Source organism: Scyliorhinus canicula, chromosome 9 (assembly GCF_902713615.1).
Source record: "Scyliorhinus canicula chromosome 9, sScyCan1.1, whole genome shotgun sequence".
NCBI classification, from domain to species: Eukaryota; Metazoa; Chordata; class Chondrichthyes; order Carcharhiniformes; family Scyliorhinidae; genus Scyliorhinus; species Scyliorhinus canicula.
Genome location: NC_052154.1, coordinates 100,944,178 through 100,965,592, shown reverse-complemented (window position 1 = coordinate 100,965,592; position 21,415 = coordinate 100,944,178). Strand labels below are relative to the sequence as shown.

General features: G+C 44.8%; 1 protein-coding gene across 1 annotated transcript in view; it reads left to right on the top strand.

The window, feature by feature from the left end:
- Positions 1–21,415, top strand: part of LOC119970922 (mucin-6-like) — a 415,844-nt gene that overhangs the window by 14,167 nt on the left and 380,262 nt on the right. Inside the window, exon 3 of the mRNA XM_038806032.1 lies at positions 7,268–7,394. Coding sequence (XP_038661960.1) covers positions 7,268–7,394 — 127 coding nt within the window. The remainder of the gene's footprint in view (positions 1–7,267; positions 7,395–21,415) is intronic.

Genomic DNA, 21,415 nt, shown 5'->3' with positions numbered 1-21,415 from the left:
GCCATCAGTTAACTGGTGTATTCTCCAAAGCAATGTCTCTACAAATCAGAGTCCACTTGTCAGTCATTCAGCAGCCTTTTCATGAAGTACAAATTGTTGTTCCCTTTACATTTGATATTTTTGCGCATTGTCGTTATGAGTGCAAGATGAAAAACTTGGACATTAAAAGCTTTTATCAGCAAAACTCAAGTTCTGTACTATCAAATGACTATATTTAAAAGAAAGATAATTTATTGATGGTATATCAAGTACAGAAACAATCAAAGAGCAATGGCGAACAAGCCATCATACAGCAACATTGCATATAACTCCTGTAACAATATAACATGGTACAATCTCACCAATTCCACCCCCAAAGAGTTTTTTCATCAAAATAACCCACCACTACACCAAATATACAATAGCTACTATATCCCACAACCCCCTGCCGCCCTGATCTTTCAGTACTTGTTGAAGTATGCGTTTTACATATAACTTTGAATTGGATAAGACTAAGTCTGGCACTGGATGGGGATTTATTAATTCCGCGCAGTACCTCGTTCTAAATCCCCCCTCACATCGTCGCCCCCCCCCCACCATTTTTCCTCCCATTTTTGCCAAAAACCTCCATTGAAGCTTCCTCCTCGTTGACCAGTTGGAGAAAAGTACAGCACAGGAACAGGCCCTTGGCCTTCCAAGCCTGTGCTGACCATGCTGCCCGTCTAAACTAAAATATTCTACACTTCGGGGTCTGTATCCCTCTATTCCCATCCTATTCATGTATTTGTCAAGACACCCCTTAAACGTCACTATCGTCCCTGCTTCCACCATCTCCTCCGGCAGCGAGTTCCAGGCACCCACTACCCTCTGTGTAAAAAATAAAACTTGCCTCGTACATCTCTAAACCTTGCCCCTCGCACCTTAAACCTATGCCCCCGAGTAATTGACCCCACCACCCTGTGGAAAAAGCCTCTGACTATCCACTTTGTCTACGCCTCTCATAATTTTCTAGACCTCTATCAGGTCACCCATCAACCTCCGTCATTCCAGTGAGAACAAACCGTGTTTATTCAACCTCTCCTCATAGCTAATGCCCTCCACACCAGGCAACATCCTGGTAAATCTCTTCTGCACCCTCTCCAAAGTCTCCACATCCTTCTGGTAGAGTGGCAACCAGAATTGAACACTATATTCCAAATGTAGCCTAACTAAGGTTCTATACACTGTACAGCTGCAACATGACTTGCCAATTTTTATACTCAATGTCCTGGCCAATGAAGGCAAGGATGCCATATGCCTTCTTGACTACCTTCTGCACCTGTGTTGTCACTTACAGTGAACATGTGGATCTGTACAACTAGATCTCTCTGACTGTCAATACTCTTGAGGTTCTACCATTCACTGCACATTCCTTACCTGTATTAGACCTTCCGAAATGTATTACCTCACATTTTTCCGGATTAAACTCCATCTGTCATCACTCTGCCCAAGTCTCCAAACGATCTAAATCCTGCTGTATCCTCTGACAGTCCTCATCGCTATCCGCAATTCCACCAACTTTTGTGTCGTCCGCAAATTTATTAATCAGACCAGTTACATTTTCCTCCAAATCATTTATATATACTACGAACAGCAAAGGTCCCAGCACTGATCCCTGTGGAACACCACTAGTCACAACCCTCCAATTAGAAAAGCACCCTGCCATTGCAACTAATGCCTTCTATGACCTAGCCAGTTTTGTATCCATCTTGCCACCTCTGATCCCATGTGACTTCACCTTTTGTACAAGTCTGCCATGAGGGACCTTATCAAAGGCATTACTGAAGTCCATATAGATTACATCCACCACCCCCCCCCCCCCCGGATCACTCAGAATAGCAGGATATTCCCGGCTCTCGCTCTCTCTCCCCCAATCCCGGAAATGAAGGCTGCTGCGACCTGTGGGTAAGTTTTTATATCACTTGCCTGTTCCCAAGCTGCTCCCCGGCTCACTCTATCTCTCTCTCACCAACTCCCGGAAATGAAGGCCACAAGAAACTGGGGGTCAGTTTTTATGTCACTTAACTGTTCCCAAGCTGCTCCCTGGCTCGCTCTCTCCCTCTCCTGCTCATGTGGGGGGGGGGGGGGGGCGCAGGGTGGGGAAGGCGGTGGGGGGGGGGGGGGGGGGGGAGGGAGGGAGGATGTGATATACGTTGGAGATGTTGCCATTCCCAATTTCATCCTCCGATCAGAGCCTATCCTGTTGTCCTGGGGGAGGTAACATTGTAAATTGACCACCTCCTGTCTCCAAAAGACTCTGATTTGGAGGAATTTGGACCCATTACTGTTGGGCAATTGGTAAGTCTCCACCAGCTCAGTCAAGTTTGCAAACTTCCTTCCCAGGAACAGGTCTTTGAAGCATTTAATTCCTAGAAGGTCACACTCTTTTAAACCTAGCATAAAGTCTAGCTGGGACAAATATGTCGTGTTCACAAATCGGCGACTTTATATATATGCCCTCCAGACCAAAGTGTTGCCGGCACCAATTTCACACCCTCAGTGTGGAAACAACCACTGGATTTGATGAGTATCTATTCGGTGAGAATGACAGGAATGCTGAAGCCAGTGCCCTCAAGGAGGTCCTCCAACATGAGGCTTCTTCTATACTACCCTGTATCGACCCTTGATGTACTATCCACTTCTGAACCATGATGATATTAGCAGCCCAGTAATAGTTTTGGAGAATTGTAGGCCACCACCTCGATTATCCCTTTCCAGAAAAGCTCTCTTAATACGATGAATCCTCCCTGCCCACATAATCTTTTTGAAAAACGGTTTGGGCAGGAAGCTTGGGAGCTTCTGGAATATAAACAGACATTGCGGCAGGACCACCATTTTTATCGTCCAAACTTGTCCCGCCAGGGTTCGTGGCAACGTATCCCAAATTTTAAAGTCCTGTTTCATCCCCTCCACTACTCTCATAAATTTAACTTATGAAGCCAGATCCAGTCCAATGCCACATGGATCCCCAGATATCGAAAGTTCGAACTTGCCAAGTGGAATGGAAGCTCACTCAAAAAGCCCTCCTGCCCTCCTGTGCTGATCAGGAATAGGTGCCAATCTCGCTTACAAACTCCACTACCTTACTGAGGCATGTCAAGGGGTTTGAAATGTGCAGCAGGAAGTCATCCACGTATAGAGAGAGATCCAGTGTTCCACCCCCAACCCCACCTCCCTCTCAATACCACTCCATCCCCTCTAGGGCGTGAGAACCATTGCCAATGGCTCAATCACAAGGGCATAGAGCAAAGTAGAGAGAGTAGGCATCCTGTCTCATCCCACGTTGCAAGGTGAAATGCTTAGAGTTGACCCCATTAGTCGAAATGCTTGCTTTCAGGGCTGACCCAGTCCACAAACACCTGTCCAAAGTCAAACCATTTCAATATGCCAAACAAGAACACCTCTTCCATTCTGTCGAACGCCTTCTCGGCATCCATTTGACACTAAAACCTCCACCCCCTCCATCCTGCATCGACCCCACACATTCAGCAACCTCCCATAGACCTATTTGGGCCCCCAACCCCTGCACCCTTGCCTGATCCACCCTCGGAAACTCTAATCCATTCAAAAAGCGCTGTCTTGCCTCATTCCCTGACGGGGGTCCGACTGTACAATCTCTGATAAAAAGACTCAAAAATTATATTAATCTCTTCCGAATCTGTTATCTCCCTGCCTCTCTCATCCCTCAATCTACCTATCTCCTTTGTTGCTGCCTGTTTCCTCAATTGGTGAGCCAACTGGCCTTCTCCCTCATATTCATACACCAACCCTCTAGCTTTATGCAGTTGTCTCACCGCCTTATCAGAAGAAACTAGATTAAACTGGAGCCTTTGTCGCTCCTTCAGTAGTGCCTCCTCAGGCAATTGTAAGTATTTATGGTCAACTGCCCAAATTGCCTCCATCAACCATGACTGCTCTGCTCAGTCCACTCTCAGCCTGTGTGCCCGGAACGAGATGAACTCTCCCATAATCACAGCTTTCACACCACCACGACAGAAACCTCCCCCGTGTCATTCTGGTCCTCATAATTGCGAATAGCCCCTTCTATTCTTTCACAAATCCCTTTATCTGCAAGGAGACGTACGTTCATCCTCCACTGGGATCTTTGGTGGGTCGCCCTTTCAGCCCATAAGTCCATCCAGTGTGGAGCATGATCAGACACCATAATCGCCGGGTACTCCATCCCAGTCACTTATGTCATCAATGTCTTTTCCACGGACAGCACTGTGGGTTAGCCCTGCAGCCACACAGCGCCGATGTCCAGGTTCCATCCCAGCTCTGGGTCACTGTCCGTGTGTAGTTTGCATATTCCCCATGTGTTTGCTTGGATTTCGCCCCCACATACAAAGATGTGCAGGCCATGCTAAATTTCCCCTTATTTGGGTACACTAAATTTAGTTATTTTTAAATCAATGTCTCGCTAGAGTTCAGAAGAATTAGGGGGGATCTCATAGAGACTTATAAAATTCTAACAGGACTAGACAGGGTAGATGCAGGGAAGATGTTACCAATGAAGGGTGTGTCCATGACCAGAGGTAACAGCCTGAGGATTCAGGGTAAACCATTTCGGACAGATATAAGGAGACATTTCTTCACCCAAAGAGTGGTGAGCCTGTGGAATTAATTACCACAGGAAGTAGTTGATGCTAAAAAATGAATATATTCAAGAGGCGGCTGGATATAGCACTTGGGAGAATGGGATCAAAGGCTATGAGGAGAAAGCAGGATTAGGTTATTGAGTTGGATGATCAGACATGATCGTGATGAATGGTGGAGCAGGCTTGAAGGGCCAAAAGGCGTCCTTCTGCTCCTATCTTCTATTTATCTATATCTTATCCAAAACAAAAACATCTATCCTGGGCATGGGAGAAGAAGGAAAACTCTGACTTCCATGTCTCTCAAAGTGCTACATATCCACAGCTCCGCCATAAGCTGCATTAACTTCAACAGCTCCCCAGCCATGGCCGATATTTTTCCAGATCTAAAGCACTGGCGGTCCAGCTCCGGGTCTCGGACTGTGTTGAAGTTCCCCCCCCAACCGAGGATCAATTTGGGAGTATCCAAGTTTGGGATCAATGCCAGAACCCGTCTCATGAAATCCACATAATCACAGTTTAGGAAGCAAATGTTGCCCAGACCACTGGGGGGGCCCTCCAACCACCTGCTCACCAGCACAAATCTATCATCTGTTCTGCCACAATCTTTGTCACTGTGAAAGCCAACCTCTTGCTGATCAACACAACCACCCCTCTTGCCTTCATGTCAAGCCCTGAATGGCGGATCAGAATGACCCACCCCTTTTTTAGACTTGTATGATCCACCTTTTTCAAGTGAGCTTCCTGCAGAAACATTAATCCGTCCTTAGATTCTTCAAATGCGCAAATATGCGTGACCTCTTAACAGGTCCATTTAGTCCTCAAACATTCTAAGTCACCAAATGAGTCAGGGGGCACCTACCTGCCCCCCCCCCCCCAAACTTGAATCAACCATATTTCTGTTTAAGCCAATTACCCGAGGTCATCGGATCGTACTCTTAAGATGTCAACCGCCATTGACTACTATACCTCTGCTTCGAACAGTATGGCCCGAATGTCAGCTCTCCTGCATCCTCCCACCCTACACCCCACAAACTAGACCAAAAACAAAATCCAAATTCTGCCCTCCTCTCTCCATTTCGTCCCCAAATCTCTTCTGTTTACTGGCTTTTTCGCCAGTATGGTGGCCCCAGACAAGGCCTTCTCTGGACCTGCCACACCACCCACACACGACCCATCATAACCACTGTCCTACCCTCCAGATCTCCCCAAACCCAGAACACATGACTCCCATCAGTAGAAAAGAAATGAGGAGAATAATAGAGAAAGGGAAAAAGAAAGAAACTCAAATAAACAACAATCGAACGATCAAAAATATCAACAACATAATTCAAACATTTTCCAACATATTTCCAAACTCCCAATCCCCTGGTCACATAAAAGCTTGCTTGCTTCCTCACGAGCATCCATATAGTGCTCCTGATTTCAAAAGATGATCCATAAATGAGTCTGATACAGAACCTCAAATTTTATGCCACCTTTATGCAGAATCTTGTTGAATCCAGCCCGATGTTTCGCCAGTTCTGTGTCACAATCAGGGAATATTTGCCCATTTCAGGATTCTCTCCTTGTCTAGGAAATGGTGCAGCCGCGGCGGTGGACTCCTCCATTTTCTGCAGTGAAGCACCCTTAGCTTCAAGTTGCTGTTCCATTTTTTTTTCCACAGCACCCTAATCAGGTCTGGCTCTGGCCAGGTCCTCAGAGGTTTCCAACCTCTACTATTTAAAGTCCACCAGCTAGTCTGTGGGCCACTGGGCTGGAAGCGGCAACTCCGAGCTCGCCACCATCGCTCCTTCATGAGTGCTTTCCAGGGCCTGCCTGCAGCTGTTACTTTAATTCCTGGGTGTGTGAGTGTCAGACATCATTCAGTGTAGTGCCGCTTAGTTAGTTGGGTGTTTAAAAAATCTTTCATCCACACTCAGCCGTACAAATAGGCATTATCGGGATAAAAAGAACCTCCCTGCGAGGGAGCTTCCAGGGTCACGACCGTCTACTACATGGTCACTACCGGAATTCCAAATTACTATTTATAACTATCTGACGCACCGGCGCATGCGCGAACCGGCGAAGGCCTTTCGGCCAGTTATAAATAACTATTTATAAGAGCGTTAACCTCACAACAGCAGCCCAAAAGTTCTGCTAGCATAGACCCTAGAGCTAGCCATGTGCTTGCCTGCTCAGCTGATGAATATTCATTATTTTGCAGGCAGTATGGGAAGAGAAGCCCTGTGGCTCAATGTTGGTGTTCCCACATTTGAGCCAGGGGTTCAAGTTCCATTGCAAGACTTGATGGCCATAGAAGGTGTGTTCATAATATGACCAAATAGGTTGATTATCAGCCTAAAAATCCTTTCAGGCACAATGGTGGGTGGTAAGAGTAGAAGAGCTTCTTGATTGCCATACTGTAAAAGGCAATGCAAATCTTTGCATTACTTTGTCAAGCATCACTAATGCTTTCTGAGAGCATGTTTCCTGAAGGCAGAAGATAAAGGAGGAAGGAAAAACATGGAAATGCATAAAACAGAAAAAAAGTGTACAATTTATGAATAATTTTAAGGATTTTTGAATACATGGAGTAATAATAAAAATGTGCACTTTGCATTTTACCAATGCATTTATTATTTCATCAGCCTAACAATGCTTCTTGATTACAGACCCATCATCCTGCCATACAATGGTAATCAAATACAGATCCACCCATCTGGGGAGGAAATCAAACTCACCGTCAAACATCAAGGTTTTGATATTGTTATTGCCTGGGACAATGCAGACTTTTTGATGGTATGTAGCATTTACTTAAATCTTATAATAACATGTATTTCATGAAAATGCCAAAAATCTGTAGACAATTAATTCACAAATTACCAATTGTTTGACCAGGGAAATATAGAAATACTAAGAATCAGTTTTGTCACAAGGACATTTTGACAGTATAGTGCAAGCTGCAATGTGATGCATGATGTGTCATGTTTTAGCAAACAGAAATGCTTGTCAAACTATTTTCTTTGAAGATAGTGGGCGGGATTCTCCGTTTCAAAGGCTAAGAGTTGACGCTAACCCGGAATTGATGGACTTTCATGATAGCAAAACTGGTGCCGCACCTGGACCGATTCTGCTACTGAAAAGGGGCTAGCACTGGCGCCACGTGGAACACAATCGATTCCAATGAAAAATGGTGAGGCGTTTGCCGGGTCCTTCATGTTGTGCTTTCTTTTACTTGGATTTTCTGTGGCTCTGTTCCAATTATGGCAATCAGTGAATTTGCCCTTCTTTCTGTGTTATCTATGTCCTAATGCTGAGAGTCGCCAGGTATCAAATGATACCACAACAAGTTTCAACCGGCTATCGATCAAAGAGCCAAACACCAGTTAGTTAGTTCAAGGTCAAGGGCACTTTATTTTGCACACAATTAATCATGCAACATAAACACTACCTATCAACTAAGACAACCTGTACTTACCTGCTGGCACCTGGCTTAGGTCAGAAAACAGTGGCCGCTGTTCAATTCTTGATCTCTCGGGTTCGAAGGAGTAACTGCTGCTCAGCTGGGCTCGTCCGTCTGGTAGCGAGACTTGAACTTGGACTTGCTTCTGGTGTTGCTGCACTTGGCGATGGCCGTGACCGGGGTACCAGGGCCAAGAGAGAGCGAACATATGGCAAACCTTTCTTCTTATACTCGGGGGGGGGGGGGGGGGGGGGTTCACGCTCTTTTGGGCGGTCCTTCGATTTGGGCTTTACTAATTGGATGATCCCTGATCACTCCGTTCGATTCCTTAACCAATAAGTGGGCGGGGATCTGGATGGCTGGGCATGTCCCAAGTGGTCACTGATCCCCGTTGTTTGCGTTGCCCTTGAACAGGGAGTGGTGCCGAAATGTCTGGGACTGTCCCGGTTGCTTGAGTACCAGTCCTTTGTTTTGGTGAAGATGGACGTTCAAATGCTAATCGGCCCCATTAAAATGCTAATTGGACGGAGTTTCGATACTGTCTGGACTTCTTGCTTATGAATATGCATTTCAGGATCTGAGCCTGCTTGAGTCTTGGCTTGTCCATTTTACCCGCCAGGCTTTACGAGTTTCTCTGTACCTAGTTGGAAGTGGCCATCCCAGATGGCTCCAGTGATTGACACTTGGGAGGCTGACAAGCTACAGCCACATATTTACATTTCAATAGCCACACGCACTCATCCCAGCCAAGAAGATGGCAGTGGGTGTGCTGGAGCGCAGCCATACAGCTGATGGGTCGGCTAGCGCCAGAGGACACCCAGGGGGTTGGCCTGGGAGGACACCTATATGACCTGTGGCCCAAAGGTCAAAATGGGCAGTCAGCAGCATGCTCAGATGTATAGCAGCCTTGGCGGCTGCGGCAATGGTGTTCCGTGCCAGTCCACCCCAACCCCACAGCCCAGATCCTGGCCTGCCTCGCAACTCCCCTGGCCCAGGCATAAGCCCCCCCCAGGGAACGGCACAACGGTCAGCAAACTTGGCGATGTTGGGCACTTTCCATACCCCTTCTCTCTCCCTGAGTAGCCACCACGCCGGTTTCACTATTTTTAAAAGCACACATGAACAGCGCCGTCAGGAACTGGGCCCTTTGGAGGAGGAGAATCGCAGAGGCCCTGGAGAATACCAGGTCAGGCCCACTAATGACATGCAAACGGTATTTACTGTGCGTGCATTCCGGAACGCACTGGTGCACTGTCGAGGTGACGGAGAATCGCGATTTGGCGACAATTTGGTGCCTCCCGCGATCTCGGAATCGGAACCGATTCTCTGCACAATCGTGTTTTGCGATTTCTGCATCGGCCAAAGGAGAATCCCACCCAATACCTTTATAAATATATTAATTAAACAGGAAAAAGTATGGTAAAGTCAGTAGTGGTTGCTGGCAATTTGAAATTAAAACATCAAATATCGGAAATACTCAGAAGGTCTGGCAACATCTGTGGAGTGAGAAAGAAGTGTAATTAGATAAGATTAGATAAATCAATTCTAATGAAAGATTATTGAACTGAAATATTGACCCAAACTTTCATGCTTCTTACTGTCTGATGGAAGGCGGGGAAAGATGGCAGAAGGGATCTGATTTTGGGATTCCCACCCTCATTCCTGTTGCCGTCAGTTTTCATGTGATCAGTGTGGGTTGCAAGTCAGAACTCCCGACCTGGCCAGCTCCATTGCAGGGGGCAGTATCTCCTAACCCTGCAATTTTCGTGGAGTTGGGCCAGCTTATTCATGACTCATGGTACACAGATCTCCGAGGAGTCATGAACCATAGTCTGGATTCGGAAATACTTGAATCGCAAGTTTAAAAGATGATACATGGCAGGGGGATGGGAACCAGATTAGGAAGTTAGAGGTCAGTATAGAGGCAGAAACTAAAGCCAGTGAGGTACTAGATAATAAACTCATTGTGACTAAGGGGAAGAGTAGACAGGAAAGAGATGATGAACGCAAAGGGACAGGTGGTTTGAGGTGCATTTGTTGTAATGCGAGAAGTGTAGCAGGTAAGGCAGATGAACTAATCCCAGGATTAGTACCCGGGAATATGATGTTATTGGTGTTACTGAGACTTGGTTGAGGGAAGGGCAAGATTGGCAATTAAATATCCCAGGGTATAGATGCTTCAGGAGGGATAGAGAGGGAGGTAAAAGGGGTGGAGGAGTTGCATTACTGGTCAGAGATGATATCACAGCTGTGATTAAGGCAGGGAATATGGAGGATTTGAGCATTGAGGCAATATGGGTAACATTGTTGGGACTTTACTACAGACTTCCCAAAAGCGAGCGTGAAGTAGAGGTGCAAATATGTAGACAGATTATAGAAAAATGTAGGATCAATAGGGTGGTCGTGATGGAAGATTTTAACTTCCCCCAACATTGAATGGGACTCGTGTAGTGTTGGAGGCATAGATAACGTAGAGGCGTAGAATTTGTAAAGAGCATCCAGGAGAGTTTTTTAGAGCAGTATGCAAATAGTCCAATTCGGGAAGGGGTCATACTGGACCTGGTATTGGGGAATGATCCCGGCCAGGTGGTTGAAGTTTTAGTCGGTGATTACTTTGGGAATAGCGATCACAATTCCGTAAGTTTTGGAATACTCATGGACAAAGACGAGAGTGGTCCTAAAGGAAGAGTGCTAAATTGGGGAAAGGCCAAGTATAACAAACTTGAAATGAATGAAATGAAATGAAAATGAAAATCGCTTATTGTCACAAGTAGGCTTCAAATGAAGTTACTGTGAAAAGCCCCTAGTCGCCACATTCTGGCACCTGTTCGGGGAGGCTGGTACGGGAATTGAACCGTGCTGCTGGTCTGCCTTCATCTGTTTTCAAAGCAAGCGATTTAACCCTGTGCTAAACCAGCCCTGGCAGGAGCTATGGAATGTGGATTGGGAGCAGCTGTTTGAGTGAATCCACATTTGAAATGTGGGAGTCTTTTAAGGAAAGGGTGATTAGAGTGCAGGGCAGACATGTACCTGTGAAAATGAGGGATAGAAATGGCAAGATTAGGGAACCATGGATGACGGATGGAATTGTGAGACTAGCTAAGATGAAAAAGGAAGCATACATAAGATCTAGGCGACTTAAAACTGATGAAGCTTTGGAGGAATATCGGGAAAGTAGGACAAATCTCAAGCGCGCAATAAAGAGGGCTAAAAGGGGTCATGAAATATCTTTGGCTCACAGGGTTAAGGAAAATCCCAAAGCCTTTTATTCGTATATAAGGAGCAAGAGGGTAACTAGAGAAAGGATTGGCCCATTGAAAGACAAAAGAGGGAATTTATGCGTGAAGTCAGAGGAAATGGGTGAGATTCTTAATCAAGAAATTTCTCTCCTCATGAGAAAGAGCTGCTTAAATTGAAGCTAATCTATGAAGTGGATGAGGTTGCTGATGAGGGTTACAGCAGTAAATTTAGGAATTGTTGCTCGTTTTGTGTGAGTGTGCTTAACACTCCCTTTGGCTCTGTTTCAAATTCTAAGCTCTGGAGTCACCAGGTGCCGTATAGACACCGTCACAAGTTCAAGGTGAAGTTCAAGGCAATAAAGTTGTACACCAATTAGTAAGTCCAAAACAATTAGAGTTTATTATAACACAATTATAATAACACTCATGCACACGCTAAAGACTAACTTACTTCTACCACTAAACGACTAATACTTATCTAAGAAGGAACTGCGAGGCCAGGGAACAAGGCCTTCGTTCCGTCTGGGCTGCAGGCTTCGGGTCACTATCGGTCAACAATGGTATAAGTAATGCCGGGGTCAGGTGGCGATCGTCGTTAGGCACTTACTTATTGGCGGCTTCAGTTCAATCGGCTGATGGAGAAGACAGGGGTCTCGAGGCTGGATTCAGAAGCCGGAATCAGGAGAAAGAATCAGAAGACTGAATCATGCGTGGGACCTCTCTTTTATAGGTCCCAGGGGTCCGCGCCCCTTGGGGCGGGCTTCCTCACCTGCTGGGGATCGATTGGGCCTCTTCCCAATCGATATGGTTTGAACCCCCCAATCCTAGGGCCGTTCCTTGATGGCTGGGGCGGTTCTTAGGACCCATTGTCCTGGGCTTCTCTGGCTCCATCGTGTCTGGGCTGCTATTAAAAGTATCAATTGATACTTAATTGTATCCATTGTACCTGGGACTGCCCAGTATCACCTCATTACTATGTTAACGGCTTTCCCATTTACAGCGCTGCCTGATCTCTGCAGCTGCCAGGAAACTGGTTTCTGCAATTGTTTCAATGCATAATTGCTTCTGCAAGCTGTTTGCTCTTTAACATGTCCGTTTACCCTGCACTCTTTGCAGTCTTCCATTTTGTGTCTGTTTGTGGCCATCTTAGGTGGCTACAGAATGAATTTCCAAAATTATTTTCTGGTCTGGGGAAACTAAAGATTAATGACCATACTACCGTAAGAGCTGATGCTCAACCAATTTGCCTCTTTGCACTGAAGAAAACCCCATATCCACTCTCGGACTAAGCCTCGGGTGAAATTAAGAAGATTCAGCAGCAAGGATCACCGGTCACCATGCCAACAAAATGGTATTCAGAAATGGCCACAGTCCCAAAGCCAAGCAGCACTATAAGAATCTGCATGGATTTAACTCTCCTAAACACATCAGTGCAAATGAGATCCAGCTTAGTCTGAGAATTTATTGCAAGCCACATTTGTGCCACTGCTTTTTTAATTGTCACATTTCCTCATTCTGTTTCTGATCCATGAGACATAGTAAATTGGTCAATGTTTGCTATCAATCTGCACTTGAAATAATACTGTCCCAGAACCTATTAAAGACACATCTGCTGCTACTATGGTTTGTAGTTCTAGGTTGTAATACTCCCAAGATCTCAGAGGGCTGTTTAATCTTTTCAAAATCATTTTGCTGGTCCACATTCGAGCAGCACTATTTCAACAGCTGTCCGAAAGGCTCAGCAACCACATCTAAATTTGATCGGAACTTGCCAACTTTTTGACCACCGCAAGGAATCTTTTTGTTTAAGTTTGGCATGTTGGCAGTTCTGGCTGGGCTGATTTATTGCCCATCCCTAATTACCCTTGAGAAGGTGGTGAGCTGCCTTCTTGAAAGCACTGTAGCCCATGAGGTATAAGTGCAGCCACATTGCTGTTGGGGAGGGAAATCCAGGATTTTGACCCGGTGACAGTACAGGAATGGTGATATATTTCCAAGTCAGGATGGGCGATTGGCTTAGAGGGGAACTCCCAGCGGTGGTATTTCCATGTATCTGCTGCCTTGTCCTTGGAGATTGTCATGGTTGTTGGTTTTGAAGGTGCTTTCAAGGGGGCTGCAGTGCATTTTGTAAATGGAACACACTGCTGCCCCTTGTGTATCTGTGGTAGAGAAAGTACCAGCTCAGGTAATAATAACAATAATCTTTTTATTATCACAAGTAGACTTACATTAACACTGCAGTGAAGTTACTGTGAAAAGCACCTAGTTGCTACATTCCAATGTTTGTTCGGGTACACAGGGAGAATTCAGAATTCTCAGCTGGTACGGGAATTGAACCCGTGCTTCTGGCCTTGTTCAGCATTACAAACCAGCTGTCTTAGCCCACTGAGCTAAACCAGCCCTGAGACCAGGCAGGCGGGCTGCTGGATGGTGTCAAGCTTCTTGAGTATTGTTGGAGCTGCATGTAGTGATCTGCATATCTGTATATAATATATATATATATACATACATATATATATATATACATACATACATACATACATACATACATATATATATATACAGACAAGGGGTCAATGTAAATGCGCATAAATATAGATAGACAGGAAGTCAGAGGCACTCTTCACAGGAACGACAGCTGGTGAGCAGGACACAGACAGGCAGCTCAGATGTAACATAGTATAAGAACTGGAGAGAGAACGAACTCACACGATAAAGCATCTACTTCAACTCTAAGACTACGGGCTTTATTCAGACACAAGAAATAATACATGGTACCAGGAGACTTCAGAATGCTTACTAGAAGATTACACAAGATGCAGACAACGAAAGATCAAAATGACTAAAAAACTCGTACTGGACATTTGATGTGAGGATACTTCGCTGATTCAATTAAACTCGTTGGAACTCCACCGCAGCTGAAAACAAAACGGTAATCATCGATGGAAAAGTTTTAAACAAATGTTCGAAATATATATCATAGCTAATGATTTGAGAACAGCCTCTGAAGAAACAAAAATGAAAATGAAAAAATGAAAACCGCTTATTGTCACGAGTAGGCTTCAGTGAAGTTACTGTGAAAAGCCCCTAGTCGCCACATTCCGGCGCCTGTCCGGGGAGGCTGATACGGGAATCGAACCATGCTGCTGGCCTGCTTGGTCTGCTTTAAAAGCCAGCGATTTAGCCTAGTGAGCTAAATCAGCCTCATATATAGCATTGCTCCTAGCAGGACATGAAGCTAGAGAAATCTAGAACTGCTTTAAATTGGTGAAAGGTGAAGATAACACTAAATTAGAAGTCATGCTCAGAAAATTTGAAGATCACTGTCACACCAGTATCAATGCTGCTTCAAGACATTCAGTGCTTGGAGACCAAATTGCACAGGGAATGAGTGATGCGAAACTCAAACAATTATTACCAGAACAGAAAGGTTTAACGCTGGAAATCGCGATTGAAAAGTGCAGATCGCAAGAAAAAAGTAACATTATGTGTTTACCTAGAAAGAACACCGAGAAACTTCTTCCCCAGGGGTCTAAATAAGCTAAAATGGCATCTGAGTACATTTTAAAGTGCCTGGGGAACAAATGGCATCTGAGCACATTTTAAACTACCCGGGGACAAAAGACGCAAATCTGGGTCTGCACATGCACAGGAAATCGCAGCTACGCATGCGCAATCGAAAAAAGAAGTTTTGCGTGCAGATCGTTTTGCGTGCAGATCGTTTTGCGCATGCGCAAGGCGCGCTTGCGCAATTAAACTAAAAGAGCACACAGTTCAAAAATGGATCTGCGCATGCGCAAACCACGCATGTGCAGCTTATGAAAAAGCGTGCAGTAAAGGAAAATCGATTTGCGCATGCGCAATCAATTCCTACGCTTTACATCACAAGCGTCATGATTCAGACCATGCCCACTCAAGGGGAAATGCCCGAAAATCACAAACAAGACTCATAAAGGCACAAAACTCAAGAATTTAACCTCACAAGGCACCACATTGCCTGAACTTCAACCAACAGTTGAAAATAACTTCCGCAGCACCCCGGAACTAGCAATTTGCAGCATAAAAAGTGAAGAGCAAATAAACAAATTTTGAGCTAAAGCAGATGATTTGTTAATTAGCAATGACGAGAACAATAACAAATCCAAAACACCAGAAGATGATTTGTTTATCAAAGAATGAAATGAAATGAAAATCGCTTATTGTCATGAGTAGGCTTCAATAAAGTTACTGTGAAAAGCCCCTGGTTGCCACGTTCCGGCACCTGTCCGGGGAGGCTGGTACGGGAATCGAACCGTGCTGCTGGCCTGCTTGGTACTATTCAAGCCATGGCTGAGTGGTTAGGATATGATCGTAAAAGCATCGGCGACACGGTCTAAAAGCTCAACACAACTCTACTCATGGTAGCTGAATCCAATACCATGATGCAATGGCAGATCGTTGATGCATCGTGGATGACAACCACCTGCCAAATACCCAAGAAGAACATGGCGCCACACATAGAGTACTGACCGACTCCATTGAGAGAGCACAGATCGAGTCCACCGAGAGAACACAGCACGACTCCAGACAGAGAGCGACGCAAGCCTCCACAGAGAGCTTGCAGACAGACTCCAAAATGGAAGCAATTAAACACTCCATAGTGAACGCTATGCATGATCAAGAACATGAAGGTCTACCCATCGTGTCTGAGCAACCAGAAGCAGACTACGAAAGTCTACCCAGAATACATAATCAACAAGAAGACAATGTAAGTCTCCCCAATGTATGTGAGACAAGTGACAATGTGATCACAATCGACATACAAGATGTGAAAGATCACAATGAGACTGACAGATCCTAGCTTGTCTGTACAGAGGCACTCAACAATCAGAGTAGGGCTACACATGAGTCCAGTGAGACCACATCAATTAAAACCTCATCTACTCTAAACTACCCAGAAGAAAATGAAATCTTGAAGATTTTGACTCCAGAAGAGGAGCACCTAGAAACCAAAGATGATTCAAATGAACCAGAAATGACTCCAGAAGAGGAGCACCAAGGAAGCAAAGAGGAAGTATCAAATCCACCACAAATGACTGACGTCACCAAGATCAATGCAACATTAGATCATTCTCACAATCCTCAAGAAGAAACACTCAATGAAACATCAGATACCACAAAGGACACCGACACCAATAATTTTGAGAGTGACACAAATTATCCACACAAATCAGTCATTGAGCTCAACAAGAACTACAAAAACCACAAGAAGCACAACAGAAACAAGAACAACAACAGCAACAACAAAAACAACAAGAAGCACAACAAGAACAACAACAAAAACTACAAGCACAAAAACTATAAGAACAACAACAAAAACAACAAGAAGCTGAACAAAGATAACAACAAGCATGACAAAAACAACAAGAACAGCAACGAAAACAACAAAAACAGAAACAACAAGCATGCACTAAAACAACAAGAACAACAACAAAAACAACAAAGACAGAAACAACAACAATGAAACGACATGCACAACATGGTACAACTCTGCACATGAAGGACAATGCAACAGCACACTAAAAAACAATGACAACATGTCATGGCATGACAACGAATCTCAAAAATTCATATTTGCTCCAGCTTTCAAGGCAGATGACACACTAAATCGATACCACAAGCACAGAAAAATGTCCATGTCAGTCAACATCAGTGGTTCAACCATTCAAACACCTCCTGATGACTTCTTGGTTACTTAAAAACAAGAACACTGACGACGTTCACAAATAAATTACAATATCAATATGACCACATCGACAGCAGAAAAAAAATCTCAACTGAACATATTCATTAAGTTTGGACTCATAAATGTTTTTATTAAGACTGGACTCATAAATATTAATTGGCTTTGTATCATAACCAATATCATCACAACTTGTACAGATATACATATCATAATTAATCTAACTGTTTTGTACCATTTTCTTTAACACTGTTGTACAGAAAATTTGTAAAAGAAAAATGGGGGATGTAGTGATCTGCATATCTGTAGATATGTGCAAGGGGTCAATGTAAATGCACTACAACTAAGCAATCACTAGAGGGAGCATGGGAGATGTGTAAATATAGACAAACAGGAAGTCAGAGGCACTCTTCACAGGAACGGCAGCTGGTGAGCAGGACACCGGCAGGCAGCTCAGATGTAATGTAGTATAAGCGCTGGAGAGAGAACAAACTCACACAATAAAGCTTCTACTTCAACTGTAAGACTACGAGCTTTATTCAGATACAAGGAATAATACACTGCACTGATCCAGACAAGTGGAGAGTATTCCATCACATTCCTAACTTGTGCCATGTAGATGGCTGAGTGACTTGGGATTCAGAAGATGAATGACATGCCACAGGATTCCTAGCCTCTGACCCATTCTTGTAAGCACAGTGCTTATATGGCTAGTCCAGTTAGGTTTCTGATCAATGGTAACCTCTAGGCTGTTGATAGTGTAGGATTCAGCGATGATAATGTCATTGAAAGTCCAGGGGCACTTGAAAGATTCTTGTTGGAGATGGTCATTGTCTTACACTTGGGTGGCGTGAATGTTACTGTCCACGTGTCGGACCAGTTTCAGTACCTAAATCATGCTAAACATTGTGCAATCATTAGTGAACATCCCCACAATTGACCTTATGATGGAAGTCAGATCATTGAGAAAGTATCTGAAGATGATTGGGCTGAGGACTCTACCCTAAGGAACTCCTGCAATGATGTTCTGGAGCTGAAATGATTAGTCTCAATAATCCCAATCAACCTCTTTTGTACTCTCTTCGACGATCACTCACTATCGAGTATGATTGTCCACCTAAGAAACTCCATTATACTGGTCTTGGGTTTTGTGGGTTGTTGCACGGCTGATGAAGCCGATCCAAGAGCCACACCTTCGACTGCACACTTGGCAGGTGTTTCTGGGAGGCGGGATAGGTCCTTGGACTCTAGATCGATGGTATTCCTTTCTGAGGGCCTTCTCTTGCTATTGGGTGGCCTCGATGAATTGTGTACCTTTAATCAGGAGGTTCCTCCAAGGAGGTCTCTTCTGAGCAAAGGTCTCTAAGGCGTGTACATTAAAGTTGCATTTCTTAAGGTAAGCCTTCAGGCTGTCTTTGAAGTGCTTCTTTTGTCCTCTTCTTGGGAACGATGATTTGCTTTGGAGTCAGGACCCTGACATCCAAAGCACATGACTGGCTCATTGATTTCCGATGATCATGGCCTTGATGCTGGTGCCCTTGGCTCCTTCAAGGACATGGATGTTAGTACACCTGTCCTCCCAGCTGATGTGGAGAATCCATCTCAGACATCTTTGATGGTACCTCTCCAGGGCCTTGAGGTCGCATCTGTACATAGTCCAAGTTTCTGATTTATATAGAAGAGTTGGGAGGACGACCGCCTTGGACATGAGGATCTTGGTGTCAGTACAGGTATCACAGTCATCAAAGATTTTTGTTCTTGGGCGTTCGAAGGAGGCATTCACTTGCGGATTGGATATAATGTTGGATCTCTGCATCAGTGTCAGCCTCAAGAGGACAGGTGTCTCCCCTGGTATGGGAAATGTTCCATATTTGGGAGGATTTCTCCGTTGATCTTAATGGAGGGAGAGACCGGATCTTGGCCTCGGATGGGTTGGTAAAGGACTTCAGTCTCCTTGAGGTTGAGCCTGAGACTAAATCTTTGTTATGCATCTGCAAAGGTCTCAACATGACTTGGGGATTATCTTCTGAGAGAGTGGAGATGGTAATGTCATCTACATACTGCTCCACAAGCGATGTCAGTGTTGTTTTCTTGTTGGATTTCAACTGGGTGAAGTTGAAAAGTTTTCTGTCCATCCTGTTGTCGATGCCCAATCCACTGGGAAGTTTGTTCTTGACAAGGTGAAGGATGCTGGTGATGAAGATAGAGAAAAGGGTGGGGGTGATGACACATCCCTGTTTGAGTCCAGTCTTGACCTCTAAGATTTTTGTTTCAATTCCGTCGGTGAGGACTGTGGCCGACATCTTGTCATGGAGGAGTTGGAGAATGTTGATTAATTTATCTGGACAGCTGGCCTTTGAAAGGGTCTTTCATAGCAGTTCCTGATTGACTGATTCCAATGCCTTGGCCAGATTGATGAAGGCCAGGTAGAGTGGTAGATATTGCTATTGTCATTTCTCTTGAAGTTGCCAAGGAGTGAAAATCATGTTGAGTGTTCCATAGTTTGGTCGAAAGCCACACTGGGTTACTGGAAGGATTCCAGAGACTGGAGGAAGGTGGGTAAGGAGGATCTGAGTGATGATCTTCCCAGCGATGGAGAGGAGGGAGATTTCCTTGGTCCTTGAAGATGATGGTGATGATGGTATTCCTGAGGTTGGCAGGAATTTCTTCTCTGTCCCAGATTTTCAGCAACAGATGATGGAGATGATGGGTTATCTCCTCCTCCAAGGTTGAAAATTTCTTCTGGGATTCTCCTGCGGTTTTTCCATTCTTCATGTGTTTAATGGCGGCTTCGACTTTGGGGACACTTGAGGGGAGTCCAAGATCATCATTGATGGGAAGTTGGGGATTTCCTCAAATACATCCTCATGTATAGTTGTATCATGGTTTTGGAGTTCTTTGAAGTGTTCTCTCCATCGAAGGCCGATATTTTCACTGTCACTCAAGAGGGTTCCGTCCTTACACCCTGCTGGTTGGAGGCCGAGGGCATTAGGTCCATATATTGCGTTGGTGGCACTGAAGAAGCCCGGGTCTCATGCTTGTCAGCGAGGAGTTGCAGTTCCTCAGATTTCTCAGTCCACCATTGGTTCTTGATTTCCTTAGCTCTTAGTACCTCCACCATGGCTAATTGATGAGCTCTCCTATTTTCTTTGCTGGTTATGCTGTCTTGTCGGGTGTGGACAGCTTTCCTCTTCTTGTCGATGAAGTCTTGGATGGTGTGATCATTCTCGTCAAGCCACTCTTGTTTACTGGTCTTGTAGCCAATGGTTTCTTCACAGATTATGATGATGGCTGTCTTCAGCCCTTTCCAGTTTTCCTCCACTCCATTAGAATGGACACGTTGGAGATTTTGTAGAAGACATTGTTGACGTTCACTCGCATGCTTGGCTCTTGAAGGTGCTCAATGTTAAAATATTTTCTGAGCTGTTTTTTTTCATTTTCTACTGCTTCTGGTGGGCTTTGATGGAAACAGAGGAGTGGATAAGCCGGTGGTCTGTCCAGCAGTCATTACACTGGCCATTACTTTGACGAAAATGGAGGGCATCCTTTTGGATCGGATGATGATTAAGTCGATGATGTGTTAGTCTTTTGATCTTGGATGTCTCCAGGAAGTCATGAACTTGCGTTTTTGCCAGAAAGGTGGCAAACTGGTGTTCTGTGCATTTGACGAGCAAGAGAACTCCGTCGAGAATTCCCATCTCCTTCATTTCTGATGGTTCCTTTCTAGATTTGCGAGTCCTTTCCAAACCTGGGGTTGGAGCCCCCAAGGACTTCGGAATATTGGAGAGTATGGTGACCAGAGTGGAGTAGAAGACTTCTTTGGACTTATCATTGGCATCAAAGTTTGGGGCATAAGCACTCCTGGAATGTTGCCTGCTGGTTCTTAGCAAGTATCTAGACAGAGGGCCATGAGGAACGAGTTGTAGACAGAGGGTCATGAGCTTGTTGATGCCGACAGGGAGCACCCAGAGTCGATTAACGCATTTGTTCTTGGATGTCCTGGGCTGATCCTCGAGTTTTCCTCTCCAGATGAAGGTGTAACCACTGCCACCTTCCCTCAGCTGCCCTTTACCTGCTTTTTGGGTCTCTTGTAGGGCAGCGACGTCAATGTTGAAGTGCCTAAGTTCACGGGCAACAAGGGCAGTTCTCCATTCCAGTTGATTGTTTAGCTCATTATCCATGTGGGTTCATACATTGCAGATTCTGAATTCAATTTAACTTTGATTTTCTGACTGCAGGTAGATAAGCCAGTTGGATGCATTTTTCCAGCCAGGTTGGGGACGTAACAGACTGTTAACTGACCTACTAAAATTTATTACCTCACATATGTCTGGATTAAACTCCATTTGTCATTTCTCTGCCCAAGTCTCCAACCTGATTATGTCCTGCTGTATCC